Source organism: Mauremys mutica, chromosome 6, assembly GCF_020497125.1.
Source record: "Mauremys mutica isolate MM-2020 ecotype Southern chromosome 6, ASM2049712v1, whole genome shotgun sequence".
Lineage (NCBI taxonomy): Eukaryota > Metazoa > Chordata > Testudines > Geoemydidae > Mauremys > Mauremys mutica.
Window position 1 is genome coordinate 45,317,093 of NC_059077.1, and position 20,079 is coordinate 45,337,171.

At 42.1% G+C, this 20,079-nt stretch overlaps 1 protein-coding gene across 1 annotated transcript in view; it reads left to right on the forward strand.

The window, feature by feature from the left end:
* Positions 1-20,079, forward strand: part of ANKRD31 (ankyrin repeat domain 31) — a 121,909-nt gene that overhangs the window by 61,091 nt on the left and 40,739 nt on the right. The window contains 5 exon segments of the mRNA XM_045020100.1: positions 5,298-5,359; positions 5,991-7,551; positions 8,115-8,375; positions 14,795-14,986; positions 18,668-18,810. Coding sequence (XP_044876035.1) covers positions 5,298-5,359; positions 5,991-7,551; positions 8,115-8,375; positions 14,795-14,986; positions 18,668-18,810 — 2,219 coding nt within the window.

Genomic DNA, 20,079 nt, shown 5'->3' on the forward strand with positions numbered 1-20,079 from the left:
AGATTTTCATGGGTTGACTGTGAGGTAGTGCAGACGCAGTGTTGTGTAATTCGACTTAATTGGCCTCCAAGTGGTGTCCCACAATGCTCATCTGTGACCACTCTGGAGATCATTCTGAACTCTGCTGCACTGCAGCTAGGTGCACAGGAAACAGTCCCTCCCCTGCTAAAGCCCCAGGAATTTTTGATTTCCCATTTCCTGTTTGATCAGCATTGGGAGCGTGCCACCTTAAGCACAGATGATCATGGAGACTACACACCCCAAACACGCTCCAGCCTGGTCTTCACAGGAGATAGTGGATCTCATCGCTGTGTGGGGAGAAGAGTCTGTGCAATCAGAGCTCTAATCCAGCAGAAGAAACGCTGACATCTGTGCAAAGATCGCTCATGGAATGGGAGAGAAGGGCTACACAAGGGACACACAACAGTGCTGTGTGAAAATAAAAGGACTTCGCCAAGTGTACCAGAAGGCAAGGGAGGTGAACAGTCATTCTGGTGCTGAACCCCACACATGCAGGTTGTACAACGAGCTGCATGCGATTCTTGAGGATGACCCCCAGCACCCCCACAAGCAACATGGACACCTCACAGGTGTGTGAGTCTAAGAACAACAAGAAGGATGATATGGTGGATGAAAAAGAGGAGGAGGAGGAGGAGAATGGGAGACAGGAGAGTGGTGGATCCATTCTCCCTGAGAGCCAGGAAATATTTTTAACCCTGGAGTCCTGTGAGTCGCAGGACATCAAGGTGGCCGACCGTGATGCCGGGGAAGGCACCTCTGGTGAGTATACAGTTACAATCAAAGTCCAGTTAAACTTTAGTGAGTGCATACATTCAGTGGTATTGCATGTTTACTGTGAAGAAAAAGTGAGGTGCTGTGGTTCTCTGCTTACAAGCTATGCAGAGAGTGGCCTCCAGAAAAGACTGTTTATGTAGACTGGGATAGCCCAGGAATCCTCCATGGATAGCTCTAGGAAACTTTCATGGAGATACTCTGCAATCCTTTGCAGAAAGTTTCTGGGCAGGGCAGTCTTATTTCTTCCACCATGGTAGGATACTTTCCCAAGCAACTCCTGAATTAACTCTACTGGCATCATTGCAGTACACAACATAGCAGCATAAGGACCGGATCTATACAGCATCTCCTTCCTTTCCACCTCTGTTACCCTCAGGAGACTGATATCACATAGGGTCGCCTTGGGGAAATGGGGGAAGTTCTCATTAAAAGTGCTCTTACAAGGAAAAAAAGGGCATGTAGAAACCCCACCCCCCCATACTGGATCGCCAAACCATACAGCCGCTAATGTGCCTTTATTGTGCTCAGCACAAGTCAGCAAGTAGTTTAAAGTGACTGATAGGGGCCTGGGGCCCCACATGAGAGATTCCGCAATTTGGGAGTGAAAACATTCCTCCCCACCCAGTTTGTAAACAGCTTCCCGTGATGCTATGGGGAAGGGCCATTGTTCGACTAGCTACCTCTGCTCCTGACATGAGCCTGTCATAAACTTCATTAAAAGTGCGGTCACCCCTGGCCCAGGGGGCCTACTCACCATGGCTGGAGAAGCAAAACAGCACGGTGAACAGTTACAGATTCTGATTATGTTGTGGCCTGCACCTAATGTAATAAGGGATTGTTTCTTTTTATGAAAACGGCCTTGCTATGGAAACATTTTATTCATGTACAATGGCTCCTTTATTTTTTCCCATGACTAACAGCTGGAAATGTGTCCTTCAGCGTGTCATCAGCACCAGAAAGAAGACTTTAGCTAATTAGAAGGAGGAGAAAGGGAATGCGTGAGGACATGTTCACCGAGAGAATGAACGCCTCTAGGACAGCTGACACAAAGCTGAGAGTGTGGAGGATTTCACTGTCTGAGAAGTTAGACATGGACATGGAGAGCAGGAAAGCTTCCAATGAGCAAGAGCGTGCAGCACCGGATAAGATGCTTCAGATTATGAGGGACTAAGCAGATATGTTGAGGCATCTGGTTGAACTGCAGGAACAGAAGCAGAAGGGTAGAGTCCCTCTGAAGACCCTGGTGGACAGCCAGCCAGCATTGCCTGACACAGAATCACCGTCCTCCAAGTGTTCCATGAGGCGTGGGTGAAAAGTCCATTATCCCTTTCACTTAACTCTGCCCACAGGATTGGAGAACTAGGAAGGTTAATGGGTAGTCCTCTCTTCATGATTTTCTTCAAGGATAAAAAGATATGAACTTGGGATGCTGGCACAGCAATATTTAAAATATCCTCCAATTTCCACATTAATCAAGCTATCCGCATTCCTGTGTACTTTTCAAAGCCTCGCCACCCTAGAGGGGAGGCTGCCCTCCATACCTTGGACATTAGAAGGGCTTTAACCTTCTATTTGGACAGAACTAAACCATTCAGAAACTCTCCCACACTGTTTACTTCAGTTGCAGACAGATCCAAAGGATCTTCATTTTCCACCCAAAGACTTCCAAAGTGGGCTTCGTGTTATATTCTTGTTCATCATCAAACTGCTAATATTTAGCCCCCTTCAAGAGTAATGACCCATTCAGCAATATCCCAAGCTGTCTCCATGGCTATGAATTTTTTTCCAAATACTGAAATTTTCAGTGTACACTTTTTCCAAACACTACATGCTGATAAATGACACTAGATCAGATGTGACTGTTGATATGGCAGTCCTTTCTTCAGTGTTTGGGATCCAGTTCCAAAGCCCCCTCCACCTTCAGGTGATACTGCTTCGAAGTCACCTGAAGTGGAGCACCCATAGGGATGCTACTCAAAGAAGAAGGAGAGGTTACTCTGCTTGTGCAATGTGACATACCAGGGTACAATCCAGACCAGTGGAGGGCTGTGTTACCCTTGCTCTGCAATCTTGGGTGCCTTAGTGAAGTAGCTCCCACCTGGGCCACTCACAAACAGCCTTCTGGCATGCAAGTCACACCCTGAGTGTCTGTGTGTAACTGCAGCCTGCCAGCCACACTTGGGTTACATTCTGTCTCTCATCAGCCTTGGTTATACTGCAGGGTGACCAAACATAGAAATGCATGTTCTGTACTGCCCAATCTCTCTTAGACAGTACAAACATTTTAAATCTGTTATTCCTTTAAGGGAATAATATGCCAGTTTATTATCTCAAATAGTTATTCAGACCCTTCAATTTAAATATACTGGGTTAGATAAAATAGTAAAACATGTTTATTAACTACAAAGAGAGATTTTAAGTGAATACAAGTAATGAGGCATAAAAGTCAGAAATGGTTACAAGAAAAATAAAGATAAGATGTTTACTAATGTCTAACCTAACAAACTATATTAGATTCAAGCAAAGTTTCTTACCATATGCTTCACCAGATTGCTGCCAAAAGTTTCAGGTCAGGACCCCTCTCCCAGAGTCCAACATCTGCTTCCTTTTTCTCTTCATGTGTAATGAATGTGATAGGCAGGGAGAAAGAGAGAGGGATGTCTTGGGATATTTGTCTCTCCTTTTTATAGTTTCAGTCCCCCTCTTGAAAAACATTTCCAGCTGGATACTAGGAGACAAAGAATCTATGTGGAAGGATGTTCCCTGCTGTTTTTCCCCACCTTTTTAACTTCCTTTGTCTTTCTTTCCTGCTTGATGACTTTGTTTACTGCTTAAATGCAAATTAAGCAGAGCACACATTTCTTTGTTTAGGACAGACCTGTTTGCCAGACATCTGTTGAGCAGAGCTGTGGGGTTTGGAACATGTGTTAATAACACCATCCAGGGGAATCTTATAACTTCATATACAATGTTACCACACATATTTTACCAGGACAATACTGATCAGCAAATTATGAGTTTTCAAATGATACCTTACAAGGCAGCTTTGTACTTTATACAAAGATTATTACAGTAGTGTGTAGGGTGTGAATACAGGGATGTATTCTGTCATATGCAGTAACTGGAATTCTCTGAAATGTATGTCCCTACAGGTGCTCTAATACCCATCCTCCTTCCCCTCTGCTTTGGAGTTCTGTCTTATAGGACTTCATGGTAGAGAAGGAACTGAGGCCGTTTTGCCCATGCAACTCTATATATCCTTGGTACAGGGCATGAGGATATCTGGAGCACATGCGTGGGCTAAACAGGCACTACTACAGAAAATCTCAGCTCTAAGACTCATGGAGTGCAACCACACCTGAAGTGGAGCACCCATAGGGACACCCATCTTGAAGAACTCCAGTTACTGCACTAAGTGAGTAACCTCTCATTCTGTGTCTCAGTCAGGTATTGAGTTTCAGTGTAGGATATCTTAGTGCAAAGTATCATGATGCTTGTGGGCCATGGAGACATGGTCGTCACCATGAAAATTCTTCAGTTACTTGAACTTTATTGAAACCAGTTTCATAGCCAATAAGTAGTCACTGTTATGTGGTTTGAATTTCAATTTTTTTGAACACATGAGAATTTTTACACTCTCCATGTTTTCTGTAAAAAGAATTCCTTCTTTACGTTTTTCTGTCCTGTTGTATGACTATTTAGTAACCGATAGAAGGTGAATGTGTGTCTTTTATTCCTCTCCCGATTAACTTTACATGTGCCTTAGGAGAAAGCTCCCAGCTCTAGAAGGACTGTTTTTAACTGTTGATAAAGCTATAAATACTGGAATGTAAGATCACAGTGGTTATATGCTATGATTTTAGTGCATGATCTATTTACATAAATATCTAGAGCCAGATCCTGGCCCCTATTCCAGCCCACTTGTGCCACTCTGGCAACACAAAGGGGTGGCCAGAAAGCTAATTTAAACAACCAGCCAGCAATTAAACTGATTCAGGGGCAATCCCTGGCAGGTGTAGAGCTGATGAGTTGCCTTTTACACCATCCCATTTCCTTCCTCTGACCAGTGTACAAAGCATACTGGGGGTGGAAGGGGCATGACTTGAGCAACTTGTGAACCAGCTATCACTGGCTTCAGAATGGCCTCTAAAGGGCCAGTGCAGCATGTGTAACTTAGAGAAGCCTTGTGGCTACTCTTAAATTTCACTGAGGGTCAGACAGGCTACCAACCTCCTCAGGAATCAGGATGCTTAAAGCCACATTTACTCCTCCTTCTCCTCAACTGTACCAAGCAGACTTCTGGTACAACTGGAGATCTGAGCTCATGATTTTAATGTCTAACTTTTTTGATCCTTATGGGTTTTTTTGTTATTTCCAGATAGCAAATAGCTGTTAGGTTTCACTACGAGCTAGACTCTGAGCATAGGATGCTGTGCCTGTAAAACAGAGAATTGTAATTTTCTTTTGATATTGATCCTTTCAATCTCTCGTTTTCCTTTCAGCTAAAAAGGATGTAGAGAGTACATTAAATGCTCAAAGAATAAATGACACAAACCAGCATCAGGTAACTTTTTTTTTTTAAGGAACAATCATTGTCATTTGGTGGTGAACAGTCATGCATCTGCTATTCTACAATAAAGTATAGTAGAAAGGTAGAGCATTTCTGAAATGCTCTTCAGAAACAGTACATACTAAACATTTCATGACTAATAATATTTTTAGCATATAATGAGGTGTGGAAAGACCTTTTTTCTTACTTGCTATAATTTTATGTGTTATGGTAAATGTCTGTGTACTTTACCTTGGTAGAGACTATCATTCTCAGAAATACTGTATTGGAATATAAGTGTTTTCATTTTTTCTATGTTTAACTTACATCCTAAAACACTGTTTTATATTTTATTGATGATAAGCATTCACCAAACAGAGTATCATAAATACAAAAATAGACCCTTTATTTGGAAAACATGTTTTTGATAGTGTCATTGATGCTTTCAACTTTTAGTTTAGTTTTTGTTGTGTTTCTGCTCCAAGCAGATCACCAGATGTGAAATAATCACCAAGACAAGTCCAGTTGAGTTCTACCATATTTTGTGACTTGTAGCATTGACTATACAGTTGAAGCAGCAACCTAGAATGAAATATTACAAAGCAATCTACCAGAAAATTAAATTAGTCATGTTTTGCTTTTGTAGTTGGAAGTACATTCAGATAGCACAGTTCACAATTCTGGTGTTGGTAATAATAATATATCAAAGCAAGGATTTGTCAGCTTTGAACAAAGTAGCAAAGAGAATTCAATAAGAAATACCAAAGGTTCCATCTCCAGAGTATTTGAGGATCAAAGATTGTTGAATGAAAAAAACTCAAAAGATACAAGACTGGTTCCAACACAGACAAAGAAATCAGCAGGGACTGTAGAAAAGATTGTATCTATCGAGAATGTCAGTGAGTACAGGACAATTGTGTCTCCTTCAGATACATCTAGAGACAAAACAAGAAGCAGAAGCCACAAAACATATGACCCTCATGTTGGACATAACACTGGGTTCATAGTTAATACCTCTTTTTCAAAAAGAATAACTAGGTCCTGTGTACATCATAATTATAGTTCAGATAATATTTGTGAAGTAGGGGAAAAGCCCAGCATACCCAAACAGGCAGAAATGCAAAAAGAACGTGACTTCTGTAATAGTGATACTCCAGTTTCAGAAGAAAGGGAGAAGACTTATGGAAGCAACAACAAACCTTCAATAATAATGATAGACCAGGTAACTAGTTCACTGTGCACTGAATCCTCAATTCCTGTAGTAAAAGCATCTACAGAGCAGTCTGAGAATGTTGAGTTAACAGAACTTGATTCTCACTCAGTACTTTCTTTGTGTGAAGAAATCAGTGTGCCTCTTGTGACTGCAGAGCAATGTTTTATGAATCAGGATAATGAATGCCATTGTCTTAACCACAATAAAGATGGTAGCATGGGTGACAAGAGTCTGACTGCAGCTAAGAGAATAAGTAGTATCCACTTTGTTGAAGAAAATATCATTTACAATGAGAATAATAGACCATCCGACCAGTTTCTTTATTCGGAAAACTCCAAAGATCAAATTAACTTTGATATCGATAGAGACAGAATTAATGAGGAGGAACAAAGTTTAAAACACTCTTTACCTCTTTTTGAAGATATTTCTTTACAGGGAAACCGGCTAGAATCAGAAAGCCTAACTACACTTTCACCACAGGGAACTGTAAACCTCACTGATTCAGGCTATACAGTCCTATCTGAACAGTATATTGACAATGAGAATCAAAACATTTATAAAAATGTCTCTAAAGATGTAGATAACTGCACTGTACAAACACTTCAAACAAGTACAGAAACGCTTTCATTGCATGAATTTTCAGCAGCTGTTAATAGAGCTAGTGATTCTGAAAGTCCTGAGAATTTTAGCATCAGTGTGCTAAGGCCTTTTGCTCATCAAACAGATGAGGGAATGAGGATGATGCTAAGCACAGAAGGAAGCACTGGAAGATGTTGCACTGAGAAAATTGAAGATGAAATGAATTCAGAGATTAACACATCTACAGCTTTAAAGCTACACGAAAAAGCAGCATTTCCAGTGAAAAGAAAGAGACAGGACCTTCAGGAAATCAGCTTAGGCACAGATTTGTATTCCACTAGTTGTATGAACAAGAATTCACTTCATCCATCTCAGCTGACCCAAGAAACAGAGCAGGAAACTTCCCAAAAATCAGGTGAAAAGTTTTATTTTTTATACAATTTTAGGAATTCTTTGTAGACATGTAGTTTGTAATAGATCTTTTCGAGCAGCGCAATATGTGCAGCATATACAGTAGCATACACAAATGGCAATGCATGAATTGCATTCCAGAAATATTACCAGGTGTACAAAATTAATTGATTGGACATTTTTGCAGCCGAGCCCCTGGTAGTTATTTTGTTACTATCAAAATATAACTATAATATTGATATTGACTAAAGTAATGAAAATGAAGAAATTCTTAAGCACTCTTTGTTAAAGAATTTTTCTTTAAAGAGAAACCAGACTAAAACACCACATTTTCACAGAACAATTTTTGAATCCTTATTGATTCCAGTTTTCATTATATAGTGAACAAAATGTTCATAATGCAAAAATATTTCCAAAGATTTAGATAATTATATCATAGAAGTACTTTGCCTATGCTACATAAACACTTTGACATTAATTTTCATCAATCAGTTAATAGAGCTAACGTTTCTGAAAGTAATGAGAGTCATGGCACAGATATTTTAAGTCCTTTTGTTCAACAAACAGATGAGGGAATGACTGCTGAGAGAAGTGGAGAGCAAAGCACTGGAAGATGTTGCATTGAGAAAAGTGAAGCAGAAAGAACTGCAAAGAATAATACTCCTATAATGTTACCATTACTTGAAACAGAAACAATCCAAGCTAAAAGAATAAGACAAGACCTTCAGGAGACCAGACAAAATACAGATTTATGTGCCAATAACAGTAATTCACCTAATCTATCACAATTCAGTCAAGCAGTAGAACAGGAAATGTCTGAGAAATCAGGTGAGTTGTTAATAATATTTTATAAAGAAACATTTATTTTTCAAGATTTATAAGGAGGAGACTTTTGGTAATTTATAATGAGTGATTTAGAAAAATAAGCATAGTGTATGAAGCATATATCCTGCCCAACAAATGCCAAGTGTGTGAACCACTGCCAGGGCTTCTAAATGTATTAATAGTTATTATGTAGCAATTGGAGAGTAAGCACTTAAACAATTAATATTTTTACTGACAAAGCTACAAGAATGAACAAAGTTTCAAGCACTTTTTCACAGTGTTGGTGCTTACTTCTTTACGGGAAAAAAGCTGACTTAAAGGGTTTGTCTACATTTACAGTGGCATGTAGAGTAAAAACACTGCATACCAGCTGAGCTAGCACAGATCTAGCATAGAATCTCGGACAAGGATTCATCTGTCTTCTTTGGATGGTTGAAGATATCTTTGTGGGCACACTTGATGGTCTTGCAGGTTGGGCTGAGCAGCAGTTTTGTCCTGTTCAGCTCTCCATTCCACTTGACCACTCGGATAGCCACAGAGGTGTTCTGTAGCTTTTAGGCTGGGAACATGATAACAGCTGTATGTATATACTATATCCTCTTCTCTGGTGATCAAAGCCTACTCCTCTTCATCCACCTCCAGCTGTGTAGAATGCTGCCTGGTCCTCTTGACTCTGGTGGTTATAAACTGTCAGTCCTTTCTGATTTCTACTTTCATTGATTCCCTGATCACCAGTTCTTTTCTTTCTTGAATCTGGGATGGTGATGCTTCCTGAATCTGGTTCCCCAAGTACTCCTCAGCTTCTCTGATGCTCTGCAGTGTCAGTACTTGTTCTTCAAACCATTAATCTTTTCCTTCATCACAGCCATAAACTTGCTCTTTATAGACAGGAAGTCCATTCTGTCTTCAGGCAGGAAAGAAGACATGGCATATCCACTGCAGATCACAGTAACTGTTCCATCACTGGCCATCACTGTAACGAATGTAGAACTGTACCTAAAAAGAAAGCTTCTCACATTGCCTTCAGCAAACTCCTTCCAAAACCCGTTTGCCACTCCTGTTTGATCTGTATTATGAGATATGTATGTGGATGTAAGCAGAGTGAGAATGAGCTCTCCCCTGATATCTGGTGGTGAGCTGTGGAAAAGGACTTCAGGGGCTGATCTCATTTGCAAGGACAGTAGAACTGTACTTGGCATTTTATGACAGAGGGACTCGCCCTCACCTATGTAGCACTCACTAGGCAAGGGACATGGGTTCCAAACTCCAGTGGATTGAGAGAGGCTGGGGACAGGTATCTGTGCCTGGTAGTGTGGGCCCCTTCTGAGGGCCCAAAACACCACTTTTATCCCTCCTCTCTCCAGTGTGCAATAACAGAGCTAGTTTTGACTCCATCTGGAGTCTTGTTACATGCTACAGAACTGAAATCACTGATACCTAGGTCTAAGCATTAGACCTACTTTGGGCTAGCAGTGCACTGGCACTGAGGCTCACCTTCTACCAGCTAAAATCACTGAGAGCTGATGTCACTAAAGAGCTGAGATTGCTGAGAGCTATGTTAAGTGTGAGGAGGGGCTGAAGACAAGTTGGTGAGCAGCTAGCAGGACAGCTAGCGGAGAGGAGCGGATAGCGAAGAGCTGTGGCGTGGCGAGCGGAGCGGATGGCAGGGCAGCTTGCAGAGAGAGGCAGATGGAAGTGAAGACTGCAGCAGAGCCCCATGGAGAGGCGTGGCAATCAACCTGAGCAGCAGAGCATGTGAGAGTGGGGGGAGCTGGGAAGTAAACTCTGCAGAGGAACTTCTGCACTCTGGAGGCTGCACTGACCAAGGTCAGAAACTGTGGGTAGGATGACTGTTGGGTTGCTGGACTTAAGACCCTGAGGGGAAAAGGACACTGCCAAACTTACTTGCGGGTGGGTCTTTTGCTCATGATTTGTGTTATGAATCCTGTTTGTGGTGTTTCCCCAACATAATGCCTCATTGTTTCCCTCCTTTATTAAAAGGCTTTTGCTACACTCAGACTCCGTGCTTGCGAGAGGGGAAGTATTGCCTCGTAGAGGCACCCGGGGGGTGGTGGTGGTAGTATGTAATTGTCCCAGGTCACTGGGCGGGGCTCGAGCTGGTTTTGATACTTGTATGCATATTATTTTGTTCTCCCATTCTGTATTTCCAGTTGTAGTGGGAAAACTTTATCAAAACCATGTATTTTGCAGTGTAATCTCCTCTGGAAGATCATTTCACAGCTCAGCTCTTTCTCCCCCTGCCTCCATCCCCACCTCCATCCCCAGTTGAGAATACTATCTCCAGAAAACATTTTATTCATCCAGTATTTTGTTAGCTGCATGGACCCATAGGAAAGCAGCTGTTTTGATGAATCACGGAAGGAGATGCTATCACTGGTGTAGCTGAAGGCACTAAAAACTGGGCCCGTGGCTTCCAGCTGTGAGCAGAAGCGGATTGGGAACCACTAAAAGGACGAACATATATGAGTGATGCTTCTTGGCTTGCTCTTCTTCCTCATTTATCAGCTCTGTTATCCATCATGGATGGCTGTTTTTTTCCTTATCGTATCTCTTCCACACCCCGGTGGACTTTCTGACCCTTTCTGTTCCTGAAAAGAAACCTTTTGTTCCTACATTGTCATATATGCAGTGGTCAATATGAGTATCCGCTTCACCCATCTATAGTACATCACTCATTAGGCCCTACCCATTCCTTTTCGGCTTACATAGAACTAAGTGAAAATTGCTAAACTCTCTTCCTACAGTTTGGTCTGTCACAAGAGTCACACATTTCCCATTAAACAGTTAACAGGTCAGTGCTGAGGTTTTGAATATTTGTTTAAAGTGTGGATACCACCCAGTTGCATATTTGATTTTTAATTCTGCTTTTTATGTTTGATAGGATTTTGATACTGAGTCACACACAAAACATTTTACATAAAAACAAACAAAAAATCATCCAACAAATTGGATGCTGTATTTGCCAAGTTCCTGTCCTTTCCCACTCACAACCCACCTGAGGATGCACTCCAGAGAGAACCATTGTTCTTAGAGTAATCTAACAGTTCCTCATTGTGCTGCTGCAAATATTTTTTAGCAAACAAAGACTGTTGTGCATGACAACTTCACTGGAAAACTTTGCTATTATTTGTGTTCATTTGCAGCCAATTGCTAAGAGTCATTAGCTTAATGGGCTGTTGTTGGTTGGTTTTTTTTTGTCTACGTCTCTAAAGACTCCCTTGGACATCCTCCAGTCCCAGGAGCTTAAGGAAGAAGCAGGAACTGGAGAACAGATGATTGATTTGGGATTTCAGAGCCAGAAGCTTTTAGGCTAAAATATAGTACATTATCTCAAAGAAAAACAAAGGGTTGAAGGGGTACATGATGATACAAGCTGCCATTGTGTGCTCCAGAATCTCAGCTTTCATTTTGAAAAAGTAATTCCCCAGCCTTTAAGGCTGCAAAGATAATGTGAATCAAGTGCAGCTGATGCAATGATATGTACCTGAGTTTGCAAAGAGCGAGAAACAATAGCAGAGAGAGATGTGTGTATTGCCCCTATCCATCTCTAAGGGGTGTTAACTCAGATACTCAGTAATGATCATTTAAATATCAGTATTGCTAATTTTCTGTGAGTTACAGCTCATTTTGGCACCATGAGCAAGTGGCACGTAAGAGAATACCACCACTTTTTTTTTCCTGTATCAAGAAGGAGGCTAGCTCTAGGAATGCAGGGAACTGAGGATTTACTGAGGAGAAGCAAAAATTGAAGGGATCAGCAGAGCCCCTGGGTCTAGTTGGACCCCATGTAGAGGGAGCCAAACTCAAGGAGCCCAGCAGAGGTTCAAACTATGGCAATCCACTGTGATTGACATCTAATTTTGGCATCTCAGATGGGCAAAGCTTATTTTCTGGAGAGAGCTTGGAAGTGAGGTTTAGGTTAGACATTAGGAAAAACTTTTTAACAGTCAGGCTGGATAAGCACTGGAATAAATTGCCTAGAGAGGTTGTGGAATCTCCATCATTGGAGATTTTTAAGAGCAGGTTAGACAAACACCTGTCAGAGATGATCTAGATAATACTTAGACCTACCATGAGTGTAGGGGACTGGACTATATCACCCCTCGAGGTCCCTTCCAGTCCCATGATTCTATAATATAGGTTTTAAATCCTAGTCAAATGGAATGTGTTTTCTCCATCACTATACATAGTATGAAAGGTATAATATAAAATTTGCACAAAGTGAAATCTGTGTATACAGCATCTTATAGGTAGCACATAAAGACAATGTCAAATTTTGCTTTCAGTTACACCACTGTAAATCTGGAATAACTTCACTGAAGTCAAGGAAATTATTATAAATTTACATTTAGAGTGTACTCTAACGTGTTTAAAAAGATGCTTTTCTGATCATACAAACCCAGGGCACTAAAAGAATCCCAGGGTTCCAGTTAAATGTTAACATGGCCAGTATTCAGGTAAATAATGAATACATATTTTTGAAAAATGTATTTGAAAAATTCAGGAACATGATAAATGGGCACATTCTGCTCTGTTACAATGAGGCAGATCTGGATTAGCACCAATAAAAACAATGGAGTTATTTCAAATTTACACAAGTTTACAGGAGAGCAAAATTTAGCCCATGGTGTTTCAACCATTCTACAATAGTGAAAAACATTTAACATTTCAAACTGTCATATCTCACAAATGTTTCTTCCAGTTAGCCTAATACTTTACAGAATATGAAATCCTTTGACCAAGGACCACATATGAGAAATTTCAAGCAAATGGCTTTAGTTTTGGTGACATACTTATGCCTGGTTTCATTGTCTGACAGCAAAGTGTGACATTCCCCAAGGTACAATCTGGATTGCTGAATAACTTTCCTCAGTTCTCCCTGGGATGCCTTTTACACTGCTTTACTGGTGAACAGCCACTCCTGGCCAGTTAACACACAGACTCCAGCATGTAACTTGCTCCCAACTGCACAGTATTGAGTGCTACTAGTTAGCCCCTCATAAATTACACTGCAGATGAATACCAGCAGATTCCTAATCCCAGTTTTGTCCCCCAGAAATGTGCGACTTGTACTGCTCAGTACACTACACTATAAAGTATGTAATTTCATCAGTGGAAAATTATATGCACCAACCTTCTTATCTCAAATGGAGTTTCCCCACACACTTTAATCCAAACACAGTGGTTAAGATACAACAATAAAATAAGTCTATTAACTATAGAAAGCTAGATTTCAAGTGATTACAAGTAATGATGCATAAAAGGATGGGTTACAAAAGAAATAGAAGAGTAAAACGCAAGTTAATACCTAATTTAACAAGCCAAGTGAACTTAAAAGCAAAAAGGTTTTGTCTCATCATATATTTATAGCAGTCTGTATTGGCGGAAAAGCCTTCCAGCCAGACCACCTCTCCCCCAGTTCAAAGATGCTTTCTTTGTTTTTTGACCGTTGTAGCAGTCATGAGTAGAGATGGGGATGAGAAAGGTAATTTGTGTTGTATGTGTCCTCCATTCTTATACCCTTAGTTCTCCCCTTTTTGATGATTATCTCCAGCTGGGGTCCAGGCGAAAGGCAATCTGTTTACACAGAAACTCGCCTCCCCCTCCCACTGTGTCTTTGCCAATATGTAAAGTCCTGGTTCACACCCTTCTTCCTGCCAAGGAATGGCCATTTAACTAGGTGATTGTCCAATTGATTATGCTGATACCTGGCTGGGGGTGTTACTGTGTCTTTGTCTCTGAAGAACTGGTTTGGGCCTGCCTGTCTAACTCTGAAACATGTTACAGCAATTTTATACAGTAGAAAATCAAAACTTTACATACAGTGTTGATACACATATTTTACTAGGACAATGTTCAGCAGATTATGAGTTTTCAACTGATTCCTCACAAGGCATACTTTGTACAAAATGTATCATAGTCTTGTAAAAGTGGTGAACATAATAGTATAGACCGTCACACAGTGTTATCCAGAGAAACTGTCAGTTGCTCCTCCTTTTGGTACCTAACCCTATGCAGCTTCCTCCCATTTCTGTCTAGAGGAGATGAAGTCCCAGCAAGTAGTAATATCTCCTGAAGTCACTCCTGGTAACTGAGAAGGAGTCTAAGGAGAAATGTGTCAACCTTCTTGTTGCTATACCACATAGTTGTGCTGAATAACTATGTAATCTTCTCTCTCCAACTTTACCCCATTGCACCCTTATTGCAAGTTGTCTGGTAGTGGATTATAAACTCTTTGGGCCACAATCCATGCATACTTGATCTGTATTATATTTTTGGTGCTGTCAAGTAATAATTATAATTAAAACAATGGAGTTGCATAGAGTTATGCTGTTTGAAGTGAGATCAGAAGCTTGTCCCAGTTTTCTAATAAGAAATTTTGGTGTTCAATATGTCTTTAGAATCTTCACTATCAAGCAAAGAAGAGAAAGGAGCTGTATCTGCTAAGCCTACCCATATTATAAGAGCTGGGATAAAAAAGAGAAATGCCAAAGGGGAAAGTCGCCTGCACCTGGCTGCTAAGAAAGGAGATTTATCTTTAGTGAAAACTCTTATAGCATCTGGAATATGTGTAAATCTAAAGGATAATGCAGGTTTGGATGTTTAAAAATTACTTCTTTGGTGAGCCTCTAGTGATTCAATTTGATGACAATTAAGAAACTCAACTTTTTTTTTTAAACTCTTGAAAGAATGTAACCAAGATGTTTTAGAAAATAACATATTGATACCTAGTTTATGGAACAAGGTTAGTAACAAGGATTACTTTGTTATACCATTGTTATCCTTGAATTTGTATTTGCAGTCTTTCAAATGATACATATGAATCTTTTGGTAATAATATGCAATATATTGACCAGCACATCAGACGATTGTATATATATTTATATACACACTTGTATGAATGTGGATGTGGATGCATATACACACATATCACATACTGTGGTGACATCTGTGGTTGGTACCCCCCGGGGTGCCACCTGGAACTGGGGTGCCACTGAGCCCTCTTATTCACCAGCCTGGGCTTCCTCTCACACTGTGCTGCTGTGGCAGGCTGCAGACCCACTTCCAGTCCTACACTTCCACCAGCATTCAAAGAGCTGACACCAAGCTGCAGTTACATGCAGGCTCTCTGACCAGCCATTGCATGAACCAACAGTAGAGAGGCTACAGCCAAGATTACCCCCAGTCCTCAGGCATGCACCCCCCACTGGCGTATAAACCCAAAATTATACCATCTTGCGCTGCACAGTGAGCTATACAGCATAAGCTCATCCCTCCCTTGATGTGGAGAAGAAATGCAACAGCCCCTGCCCCTTGTGCTAAGATTCCCAAGCACTTCACTCCAAACTTACTGGTTTTGATTAAAACATAAAATAAGTTCATTAACTACAAAATGATAGATTTTAAGTGATTATAAGTGATAGCAAACAGATCAAAGCAGATTACCTAGTAAATAAACAAAAACTCAAACTAAGCTTAACGTACTAGAAGGATAAGATTTGAATTAACAATCTCATCCTGACTGATGATACAAGCAGGCTTGCAGATTCTTAAGGTACACGTTGCATTTGCTTTGCAACTTAGGTTTCCCAGGGTTCCATACTCAGGCTAGAAATTCCTTTAGCCTGGATCCAGCACTTCCTCCAGTTCAGTCTTTGTTCCTCTGGTGTTTTCAGGAGTCCTCTTGTGTGGGGAATGAAGAACAACAGATGATGTCACTCCCTGCCTTATATAGATTTAGCATATGGCTGGAACACTTTGTCCCAAAATCAGTTTGTGGAAAAACACTGGTATCCAAGATGGAGTTCCATGTCATGTGGCCTGGTCACGTGTCCTTGCATGAGTCATAGCAGCCATTACTTACAGGCTGTCTGGGGTGTTCTCAGGAAGGCTCATCAAAGCTTCTCCTAAATTATTCCCAATGGCCTATTACCTTGAATAGGCCTGTAGCGGGGTGGTCACCCTTCTCCTGCCTGGAAGGGCTTAAAGCAGCCTGGGAGAGGGCTGTGGCAGCAGGGACACCCAGAGGATTCAGGGGGCCTGGGGCAAAGCAATTTTGGGGGCCCCTTCCATAAAAAAAAGTTGCAATACCATAGAATACTATATTCTTGTGGGGGCCCCTGCGGGGCCTGGGGCAAATTGTCCCACTTGCCTCCCCTCCTCCTTCCCCCCCCCCGGCAGCCTTGTGTGGCAGAGAAAGGCTGGGCTGATGGGGAAAGCAGCCACAGCTGTAGCCAGTGCAATCAGGGCCCAGCTGGCCCTTATAAGAGGGCAGTGGGCCAGAAGCACAAAGACAGGGGTGGCTGCAGGCCCCAGCACGCCAAGCGCGTGCTTGGGGCGGCAAGCCGCGGGGGGCGCTCTGCCGGCGCCGCGAGGGCGGCAGGCAGGCTGCCTTCTGCGGCTTGCCTGCAGAGGGTCCGCTGGTCCCGCGGCTTCGGCGGACCTCCGCAGGCATGCCTGCGGGAGGTCCGCCGAAGCCGCGGGACCAGCGGACCCTCTGCAGGCAAACCGCCGGAGGCAGCCTGCCTGCCGTGCTTGGGGCGGCAAAATCCCTAGAGCCACCCCTGCACAAAGAGACTCTCTCTAGCTTTGAGAGGGAGGGACTTGGCTGCAGGGAGCTGAGAGAAGATACCTGGAGTGGAGCAGGGCTGGGGGAAGGCCAAGGGAGCTGGTGAGCTCCGGCCTGAAAACCCCCCAAGCTGTGGCCTAGTGGAAGGCCAATTAGGTGGGTTGCAGGGGGCAGCCCATGGGTAGACAGAGGCAGCAGATCCAACCCCCCCTTGCCTATGATGAGTGGCTTTTACACTGCAGTCTGCCCCAGTGAGTGGGGGCTAGATGGTGACTGGCAGTAGCCCATGACTGAGGCAAGGTGGGGATAGATGGTTGGGGGTTCCCCTGGGTGGGGAGACCCTGAGACTGGGGGGGGTATTGCCAGGGGGCAGCACCCCAAAGACAAGGGGCACCGGGTCCTGGGAGGGACACGGGCCAGCGGCAGCGGGACACTGGCCTGCAGAGGGTGCTCCGAAGGCTGGAAATGCTAGTTCCCTGAGATGACCAGCAGGAGGCGCTGCAGCAGTGAGTCCTGCACTGCAACAAGGCCTTCAGTCAGTTATCTAGACTGGAAGCATTTTGCCTAGTGGGTGTCACCCAGGCGTGACTATATGTGAAATACAGATACATAGTCAATATTCAGAACTTCAGATACAAAATTGATATATGCATATAAATAGATAAACATATTCAGCAAATCATAACTTTTCCAATGACACCTTATATGACCCATCTTGTACAAAATGCATCACAATTATGCCATGATAATATCAAAATAATATTACTAGGATGAATATGGGGTGTAGTATCACAACATCCGTGTAATAAATTGCTCAGGTGTTTAATAAATTGTGGACACATGTGATACACATTTATCATGAACCTCCCCTTTACTTTGCCCACTTGGCTTGTGAATGCAGTGGCATTACTCACTGTAAATGAGTATCACAAGTAAAGTTATCCACATGTGTAAATGCAGAACCAAGCTCTCAGCCTTTGAGCCACTTCAGACAGTTCCATTTTTTTAAAAATTGAATTACAAGGTAGAATTTTCTTTCTTTTCCTCCTAAATGTAGAATTTCCTCCTAAACTATGCAAGCCTTAGCCTCTGGGATGGCCAGTATTCCATTCTGGATCCATGGCCGGTTTAAAGTTTGATATCACATGATGCAGGGCTGGCTCCAGGCACCAGCTCAGCAAGCAGGTGCTTGGGGCGGCCACTCTGGAGAGGGGCGGGAGGTCCAGGTATTCGGTGGCAATTTGGCGGAGGGTCCCTCACTCCCAGTCGGAGCAAAGGACCTCCCGCTGAATTGCCGCAGATCGCAATGTCGGCTTTTTTTTTTTTTTTTTTGCGCGCGCTGCTTGTGGTGGCAAAACCCCGGAGCCGGCCCTGACATGATGCCACCAGTGCTAGAAATGCTTTTCATTTCTTATATTTCTAATCTGCAATTTTTATGCTATTATTATTTCTGATAGTATGATTTAAAAAGCAGATAGTACATTTCTTTAGCCAGTATTGGAATAAATTTTTCTTTGGAGTCAACTGAATTGCAACAGGGAAAAATTGCCCCAGTGTTTCAGGGTAATTCTTTGTTTCAGATTTATTATAAACAAAGATGTCTGACAGTTACCAGACTGAATACAAAAAAGTGTATAATTGTCTGTGACCTGTGTGGGTTTCAGACATCAGAATCACAATCTAAATTCTGATCTGGTTTTACTAGGCTGGACAGCAATTCATGAAGCTTCCAACAGGGGATTTACTGAGGTGATCTTAGAGTTACTAAAAGCTGGTGCTGATGTTAATAGCAAAAGCCTGGATGGGACTTTACCAATACATGATGCAGTTTCTGGCAATTATTTCAAGGTACAGTTCTACTCACATTACCATGCCTGGGCTTAATTTTCAATCATGGGCATACAAATGCCACAATTGTGCATGCAAATGAAAATGATGGTTTAAATAACTGAATCCAAAATTATTAATAGAATACATGTGTAGACCAGGGGTGGCTCTAGCTTTTTTGCCACCCCAAGCACGGCAGGCAAGCTGCCGAAGGCAGCCTGCCTGCCGCCCTCGCAGGGACCGGCAGGGCGCCCCCCGCGGCTTGCCGCCCCAGGCACGCGCTTGGAGCGCTGGTGCCTGGAGCCACCGCTGGTGTAGACTTTCATAAAAAATACATAAACTTAAGTTTTTAACCTGTCAAAATTGAAGTACAGCTTTGTGTTTCTTCTGCAACAAACAATGACAATATGAACATCTAAATCAGAGCATGTAGCTGTATTTCTTCTGCTACTTTATGTACTGTTGATGTTAACTGTAAGAACCAAATTCTGCTTTGGGATGTACATGTATAACTCCCATTGAAATAAAGGGAATTGAATACATATATCAGAGGACAGAATTTTGTCGTAAGAAGATACAGAACCCTGTAGGCCTGAAATGCAGGTCTTTGCCAGTAAGTGAAGAAATAAACAATGGGGGCCACATATTTAAAGGAATTCATGTGTCTAACCCCACTCATTTCATGTGTCTAACCCCACTCATTTCAAGGGGAGTTAAGTGCCTAAATACCCTTAAATACCTTTAAAAATCAGATTTTGGGCCTGATTTTGCTCTCACAATGGGGTAACTGAGTAGTAGCTCCACTGAAGTTAATGAGGTTATATTTGGTTAAAACAGATGAAAGTGAACAAAGACCCAAACCCAGTGTTTTTAAAATGCATTCATTTTTAATTTTGACATCTCCATTTTTTGTGTTAATGATTTTGCATCATAAACAGTTTGTTAAAAAGTGTTTCAATTAATCTTTGAAGAAATATGTCTTAATTTTGTTGTAAGAATGAATGTGAGATTGTGCCATCTCCTCAATGTTAAGAGAAAGTTGAAAGCATGTTAGGAATACTTAACAGCTGGAAGGGAGAGAGATGCATCAAGCTAAAGCCACCTTCCAGTTAGCCAATTGCTCTGGTCTACAGTACAGAATTACTTTGGTATAACTATGTCCCCCAGGGGTGTGAATAATCCACACCCATAGCTGACATAGTTATGCTGACCTAAACGCTAGCGTAGACATGGAGATGAAGTTATTAAGCTGATAGGAGAGCTCTCTCCTGTCAGTTTAAAGTGTCTTCA